The 8866-nt window shown below is 38.8% G+C and overlaps 1 protein-coding gene across 1 annotated transcript in view; it reads right to left on the bottom strand.

The window, feature by feature from the left end:
* The window catches only part of LOC125481320 (mitofusin-2-like), a 12264-nt gene extending 9103 nt beyond the window's left edge, over window positions 1–3161 (bottom strand). Inside the window, exons 1-2 of the mRNA XM_048592706.1 lie at window positions 3005–3161; window positions 1190–1386 (exon numbers count right to left, since the gene is read on the bottom strand). Coding sequence (XP_048448663.1) covers window positions 1190–1386; window positions 3005–3097 — 290 coding nt within the window. The 5' untranslated portion in view covers window positions 3098–3161. The remainder of the gene's footprint in view (window positions 1–1189; window positions 1387–3004) is intronic.
* Window positions 3162–8866: the final 5705 nt, after the last annotated feature.

The following is an 8866-nucleotide window of genomic DNA, read 5'->3' as shown; positions in this document are numbered from 1 at the left end:
GATGCTGCTTGGCCTGCTGTGTTCATCCAGCCCTGCACCTTGTTGTCCCTATTACAAGGCCTCTGGTTTGAGATAGAAGGCTATTTATTTGTGTTGCAACACCACAGGCAGCACTTCCTGCACATGTGCAGCTGCAGTGTCAGCACGTGAATGTTTAAAGTGAGAGATACTTTTAAATACAGCTCTGCTTTCTGTCATTGAATTGTGCATTTTTTGGTCAGTTGGTAACTTATAATTGTCTCCTTTACAATTAAGATCAACCTTTATTTGTGATGGAGAGTTTTATTTCAGGAAAAGTTTACAAATTATTAATTAAAGCAATACTGTTTCTCTTGTAGTGAATACAAGATGCCTGAGTGATAGGTAGATTTTTATCTCCAGCAAGCCATTAACAACTTAAGAGCATAAAATATTCAAGGAAAATAATCATCAGCAATGCCAGTCTTGAAATCACAAACCTGGGATTATGAGTCTTATTTTTTTAATCAAGTGAACTCAGCTGTGAACAAACTGAAAAGACAGACAAACTTCACATATTGACTGTATCACTGTTTTTGCTTTTTTTTTGGACATAGTGCATTTGTAGGCAAATCAGGTCACACTGAGATTGCTGAGAAAGCACCAAAGTTCCACATAATACAAATTGGTGGGTGGCCCCTACTATTTAGCTTGTCATTATTTTACTGTTTTTCCTTTTACTTACTGAAACAAATTCAAACTCTCCAGGGTAAATCATAAAAGCACATCAAACAACTAAGCAAAAAAAAAAACTGCATTAGGAGGTATATTTAATCTATTTAACAATATGTTCATTGACTGAAATCTAGATGAAATAGGAGCATTTATTACAAAAAAAAATCAAAAGTAACATCTAGCCAATATTAGTTTAGGTGACAATTAAAATTTGCCTCAAGACCACATGTTCAAAAAAAGGAGACCTCTCTATATACGTTTTTATCTGAAGTCACAACACAAAACTTAGTATTCACTGAAAGTTTAGTTTTCAAAAATGACTCAAGTAAATATATAAAAGTGATGGGGCAGGAACAGACCCGCTGTCATTCAGCCTACTGTAATTTTGTTTTCAGACATGATCTCCAACATTTAAAAACACCAGCAGCTAAGTAATCTTTTGGCAAATTTCCTTCCAGCCTGAAAACAACATAGGGCAATAGCGAAAGATACTTACTGATTTACTTGATGGCTACAATTTGCACTTGTGAAACTAACAACCATCTGCAATTTCTCTGTAGCATAGTCCACAAATTGGCGCTTGAAAGCTCTCTCCTTTGCTTTTGTTGTCCATGTTAAACGCTCATACATGTACAATATACCGTAGAGACTTAGAGCAATAGCTATAAGCCTCCAGCCCACAGCTCTGAAAATCTAAGGGAAAACCATGAGAAAACATTAATTTAAAACAACACCATTAAATAAAAACTACTGTAAATCTGGTATGGCGCACCTTCACCCAGAAATGAGGGACAGATTTCAATTTTATCTGCTTCACAGAGCAAAGGTTTGGGGTAAAACCTCTGCATTGTCTGTCTACCTTATAATTTTTCATTAACTATTTCTGATCTTTGAAGTAGTCTCTTCCACGGCAACAATTACCAACAACATCTTTTTTGTACTGTTACAATATAAGTGGATATATGTCTGTTAACGAGTTAGTTGCTACCAAATGTTCCAAAACGTAAACAGACAGAGATAATGTTCATCACAATTAAATACTAGTTGAGGGAAAAAGCATCAGGCCTATCTTGGGCTGAATCTATATTTTTTACCCCCCAGTCCTAGTCTTGTTATATCCCCGTAGGGCTTCTGTAAGGGCAAGTCGTATAAATGGGGAAATGGAGCCATAGTGACTATTCCCACATCTTTGGAATGCAACTTGTTGTTTTGTTGTTAAATACAGATGCTTAAGGTACCACTCCTCCATTTTCTTGAAGTTAATCAGGATGTAAAGGGCAATTTTATGAAGAAAGGTTAAACAGGAGGGACCTGTTCTTATTAGACTTTAGGAGAAAGAGAAGTGCTCTTACTGAAGATCACAAAAGCTTCTGAAGGGGCTTGACAGGTGCATGCTGAGAGGATTGTGACAGTGTAAACTTCAGAACTTTAATAACTGTTCATGGATTGCAAGAATCATCAATAACTCTTTCTAAAATAAACTGTTAAGGGACAAGGACAAACTGTTACACAGGAACTGAAAGCAATTATACATGCCTGGAAAAAGGAGGAGTTGAAGCTACATAAACAAAACTGTTTTAAGACTCTGTTGGTTGGAATCATAGCTAAACTCCACCACTAATCAGGGGATAGCCAAGTAGGGTTGTGAGGCTTAACTTGCTTATTTGAGGGGGCCTATTTTTGGTTATGCTGTGCAATAAAGTTTAAATAACTATTTTAGTATTTGACGGTCTGCGAGATTTCTTAATAAGTAGTCGGATTAAAGGTTGTTTGTGGTAATTTACACACAACATATATCCCCTTGTGGGGAAGTTCACAACTGAGAACAGTTTGAAAATGAGGAGTCTTCCGTTTGAGACAGATAAGAGGAACTTCTTCTGAGAGTTGCTGGTCTTTAGAATTCTCTTCTACAGACAGCAGTGACTATATTAAAGGCTGAGTTCGACATATTTAAGATCAACAAGGCACATCAGGGTTATTGGAGAGTGGAGATGAGGGGTGCAGGCAGTTAACGGGAGTTAAGGCCAAGATCAGATGAGCCATTATCTCATTTAATGCTGCAGCAGATTAAAGGAGTTGAATGGCCTACTCCTGCTAATATTTCTGATAATTTTATAAAGCAGCAAACTGTAAAGTTCAATATGCAAATCACAGCTTGTGCAAACAAACTGGAATAATTATTACTAGCGCAGATATTGTAGCATGATACAGCACAAAAGGAAGCCATTAAGACCACCTGTGCCCATAATAAACACTTGTTCTAACCTGTGATATTAGCTCAATTTTAGAAACTGTGCAAGAAACTACTTACCACTCCTCCAATAATGACAACACCCACTGAAGTCCTAGATGTCAGAGAAGCGAGTCCAGTGACTAGAGAGATCATCAGCTCTTCCTGTGCCATGTTTTCTTGAGCAAGTGCAGGTACATTTGTCACTGGTGGTGTTGTAGATAAAGGTCGAGGAATCTATAAATACGAGATTGCATAAGATGTAAATTTGCATTGTACATTATGTGCAAAAATGAGTAAATATAGGCATATGAGCAGACTATTCAGCTCCAAATGAAACATTCTGAACAGGAGATGAAGTGCTAGTGCTATTATCATTATAGAGAGATTAAGTGATCCTTACAAGATTGTTAGGAGGTTAGGAAGGTGACTAAACTGGTAGATACTCTTGCTCGCAAGAACAAGAATCTGTTATGCGATATAAACATATTAAAGAAATAGAGAGGAAGATAAGAAACAGCAAGTATGTCAGGTGGTAAGAGTAGTGGAGGATGACAGAAACAGTAAGACTGAAGTAGAAGGATAAGTAGATAGTTCACAAAGAGAACCTCCTACAATCTGATTTGCCAATACTGATACATTCGGACAGTTGACATTATTCTTGTACTTAGAAGGCCTAAGGGAAGATCTAATAAGGTTACTCATGAAAGGACATCTGTAGAGGTAGACTCGAATGTATTATGTTGCCCAGGTTTAATGTAGATGTAGGGGAATCAGTAATAATAAAACAATACATTGATCATTTAATTCCAGAAAACAAGGCTTAGGGAGAAACAGAGATTCAATACATGCTAGAATATCACTTCATCAGACCTAGTCAACTAATAATTTTATTACAAAACCAGGCAAAGGTAATTTGAACAAAAGCTTTTGAGAAGGTGAACACAATCTGAATGAATGAACCAGTGTTAGCCACCCCTGATTTTACTGAAACTTTTAAAATGGCAATTGATGTTAGTGACTTGGGAGTGGGTGAGGTCTTATTGTAAATTTATGAATCAGGAATTGAGAAGTCAGTGGTTATTTTCTAAAAAACTAAAATAAGATAGATGTAGTACTCTACAGTGGAAAAGGGAACTCTGGGATTGTTACTAGCTCTTAAATGTTTTCAAGTTTATGCCCATCAAAAGCAAAAAGAAACACTAATATACACTGATCATAATCCTTGGCTTTTGTTGAAACATTTATAACTTGAAAAGCAAGCTTATTTTGATGCAGCTAATTAATTCAATCTTATAATATCAGAATTGTTCACTTTGCTGCAAAGAACATAAACATACTAGAAAAGGTCGAAAACTTAAGAAAAGATATCAAGCTTTTGTAAAAATCCAGAGAAGAATGACTGAGATAAGTGAATATAATTTGTGTGTGTTTTATTTGCATACGACACGTTTACTTGGTGATGAAACACTTAAACATGGTGTTTCATCTCTCTAAGGGTGAAGGCATGTAAAGAGTACAGTTATTATAATTTAGAAATATAAATTGGAAAATGGAAACTTGGATTATTATTATTTTTCTTATAACTCAAAGAAAAGTAGAATATTTGTTGTTCTTTTGCCAAAACTGGAAAGACATGCCAGCACCAGGTGGCTTGAGAAAAAAAAGTAACTGCCCAGAAATAGGGGATAACAAGGTATAGAGCCGGATGAACACAGCAGGCCAAGCAGCATCAGAGGAGCAGGAAGGCTGACGTTTCGGGCCTAGACCCTTCTTCAGAAAAAAGTGATCCTTACAAGATTGTTAAGAGGTTAGGAAGGTGACTAAACTGGTAGATACTCTTGATCGCAAGAACAAGAATCTGTTATGCGATATAAACATATTAAAGCAATAGAGAGGAAGATAAGAAACAGCAAGTACGTCAGGTGGTAAGAGTAGTGGAGGACGACAGAAACAGCAAGACTGAAGTAGAAGGATGAGGGTCTAGGCCCGAAACGTCAGCCTTCCTGCTCCTCTGATGCGCTTGGCCTGCTGTGTTCATCCAGCTCTACACCTTGTTATCTCAGACTCTCCAGCATCTGCAGTTCCTACTATCTCTGCCCAGAAATAGGGTTTGAATTGATAGAGTTTTTCAGACCAGAAGGGCTGTTGGGACACAGACCTTCAAAAAGCCTGTAAAGAAACTGGATCATTATCACTTTGCTTTATTGAAAGATAATTAACACTTGAAAGTCTTTGCGAAAAGAAAGAAAATTTCTAAGTCATGCCAAGACTAAAGTCCAACTGACCAGCTACTGAATCGAGGAATGTCACAGTCAACAACAACATGATATCAATGCAAAAATCAAAAGAAACCTTTGAGAAAAGTCACATTATTCCAGCCCTTTTGTGGACTTTTCATCCACAGACCCTGCACCTTCTACCTGTCTTTCCATTTAGGGGGCTGGTTTAGCTCAGTTGGCTGGTTTGTGATGCAGTAACAACAATAGTGTGGGTTCAATTCCTGCACCAGCTGAGGGTACCATGAAGGACTCTGCTTCACAATCTCTTGCTTCACCTCCAGCATGGTGACCCTGAGGTTAAACTACCATCAATGTTGTTTTGTCTAATGCGACAGCAGAACTATGGTCTGGTAAGACTATGGCAACTTTTTTTAAAAAAAAAAAAAAAAAAGAGTATCATAAGCAAAAACAAAGTCTCATAAACATGTCGGTCATGTGTGAGAATGTGTGTTTAGATTTAAGTTTACAGTTTATGTTTGAATTAGTAGTTAATAATCTGTCTTATTATCACGTTAGATGTTAAGCTTATTACAATAAATGTATTTTGTTTCTTGTTCGCTGATGAAACTTATGCTAAGTTTCTTTTATCTATTATCTATGGTCACAGTGGGAGTTGTTGGCTGGTTTGCCGAGCTGCCTGGTTTTCACATGAACGTTTTGTCTCCCTTCTAGGTGACATTGTCAGTGCTGTGCAGCCTCCGTTGAAGCGCTGTTGTTCTGTCCTGCTCTGAATTTATATGGTCCGGTCTGTCATGGTGGGTAGTCTTGTTTTCGGTTTTGTACTGTAGTGGCATGTAGATGGGGTCTATTTCAACATGTTTGTTAATTGCATCAGTGGTTGAAAACCAGGCCTCCAGGAATTTTCGTGCTTGTCTTTGTCTCGCTTGTCCTAGTACTGTAACTTTGTCCCAGTTAAATTGATGTCCTTCTATGTCAGAGTGTATTGAAATCAGAGACAGTTGGTTGTGCCATTTTGCTATAAGTTGGTATTCATGTATCCTGGTGGCGAGGTTCTTGCCCGTCTGTCCTATGTGTTTCTTGCAGTTGCTGCATGTTATTTTATATATCACTTTGTCCTGCTCATTGTGGGTATGGAGTCTTTTGTCTTTGACAGTAACTGGCGAAGTGTGGCTGTTGGTTTGTGTGCTATCCTTATTCCCTACTTAGTTCCTACACTGAATAGGAGAAGCCAGGCAAACACACTCAACACAAAAAGCCCTCAAAAGGACTAAAGGAGGACAGGATCATAATCTTACCGGCAGACAAAGGCTGCTTGACAGTTATAATGAGCAAATCGGACTATATTGAAAAAGCACAAAAACTACTTGCAGATACCAGCACTTCCCAACAGAGTCAGTCAGTTAGGGAACAGAATCACCTGTACACTAAAGAAATCACAACAGGCAAGCCAAATAATAAGAACAGACTTCCTAAAATTAAAACCCGATGGATCAAACACCCTCCCGATTCTACAGACTACCCAGAGTACACAAACCTGACATCCCCCTCAGATTCACAGTTTCCTTGCCAGGCACACCGACATAGGCTAGCCAAGGAGCTATAACACAGACTAAAACACCTCACCAAATGGATCGACCCACTAAATACACTCAGCACAGGACAACATCAGGAACATAAAAATCAACAAGGAGGAAATGATGGTATCCTTTGACGTTATAGCACTATTCAATCCTTTGATGTTATAGCATTATTCACCTCTATTAACATGACACTAGCAAAGGAAACACTGGCCACATTACTAGACAATTCGAAAACACAAACCTCCAATGAAACCATCAGCAAGGACAACATGCTAAAATTACTAGACTTATGCCTTACCACACACTTCGTTTTCAACGGCCAGGTATATGAACAAATTAATGGAACACCCCTGGGTTCACCCAGCTTGGGGCTCATAGCGGAAGCTGTTATGCAAAGACTGGAACGCACAGCCCTCCCTCAGATCCAGCCTAAACTATGGGTTAGATACGTGGACGATACCTTCATGATCATTAAATGAGCGCACTTAGAAGAAACACAACACCTTATTAATAGCATATTCACTGGGATCATGTTCACCAGAGAAGAACAGAACAACAATCAACTCCCATTTCTGGACGTAATGGTGGAACAAATGAACAATGATGAATTCCTTACCAACATATACAGAAACACTACACACACAGACCAAGTTCTGAATTACAACAGCAACAACTCCAGAATCCACAAAGCTGTGTCAAGACTCTGTATATATGAGCGATAACTCACTGTAACACCCTGGAGCTGCACAAAAATGAAGAGGAACACCTATACAGAGTCTTTGCAAACAATGGTTATCCTAACAGCTTCGTCTGCCAATGTCTGGGAAACAAACAACGTGAAGACGACACTGTAACCCCCAACACAATGGCCATAGGGTACAATGTTAGAAACGCATGAGAACTGACTACAAGACTCCCGCGGCCTCTTAGAATAAGGATACCACACAAACCAACACACACTTGGTCAGTACCCAATGAGCAGGATAAATGTAACACATAAAATACCATGCAGAAAATGCTAGAAACACTATATAGGACAGATGGGCAGGAAACTCACCACCAGGATACATGAATACCAACTTGCAGCAAAATGGCACAATCAACGGTCCCTGATTTCAATACACTCCGACATAGAAGGACATCAATTTAACTGGGACAAAGTTATAGTACTAGGACATGCGAGACAAAGACAAGCACAAGATTTCCTGGAGGCCTGGTTTACAACCACCGATGCAATTAACAAACATGTTGAAATAGACCCCATTTACATACCACTACGGTACAAAACCAGAAACAAGACTGCCCACCATGACAGACCAGGCCATATAAATTCAGAGCAGGCCAGAACAACAGCGCTTCAACGGAGGCTACACAGCACTGACGATGTCACCGAGAAGGGACATGAAAACTGTCAGCTCGGTAAATCAACTGACAACTCCAACCGCAACCCGAGCTACAGATCTTCGTTAAAACATTAATCTACGATCACATCAGTTGGCAATTTTTCACATTTATGATTATTCTTAAAATGAGGCTGGATTTATGTGGTTTACAACACATTATTCCTGCCAGGACTGTGACAAAATAATGACTGTGGAATTCTAAATTTGTGCTGTGCTGTATGTAGAAATGTTTAATTCCACTCCTGAAAAGTATGAATATCAAATTTCCTACCACTCCTTGCTAGTCCTCTTATCCTACCATCTAAGGCCATAAGACAAAGGAGCAGAAATTGGCCATTCAGCCCCGAGTCAGCTCCACCATTCAATGGAACACAGCTGATCTGATAATCCTCATCTTCACTTTCCTGCATTTTTCCCATATCGATTAAAAATCTGTGTACCTCAGGTTTCAATATACTACTGATCCAGCCTCAACAGTACACTGTGGTAAAGAATTTTATAGATTCATAACCCTCCGAGAAAAGAAATTCCTCCTCATCCCTGGTCTTAAATGTGTGACCCCTTATTCTGAGATTATGCCTTCTGGTCCTGGACTCTTCCACAACAGTAACCAACTTTCTGAAGAAGGGTCACTAGTCCCGAAATGTTAACTTTGTTTTCTCTCCACAGGTGCTGCCAGACCTGCTGAGCTTCTCCAGATATTCCTATTTTTGTTTG

Source organism: Rhincodon typus, unplaced genomic scaffold (assembly GCF_021869965.1).
Source record: "Rhincodon typus isolate 14 unplaced genomic scaffold, sRhiTyp1.1 hic_rhity00001696, whole genome shotgun sequence".
Taxonomy (NCBI): domain Eukaryota; kingdom Metazoa; phylum Chordata; class Chondrichthyes; order Orectolobiformes; family Rhincodontidae; genus Rhincodon; species Rhincodon typus.
This window is presented reverse-complemented; position numbering and strand designations above follow the sequence as displayed.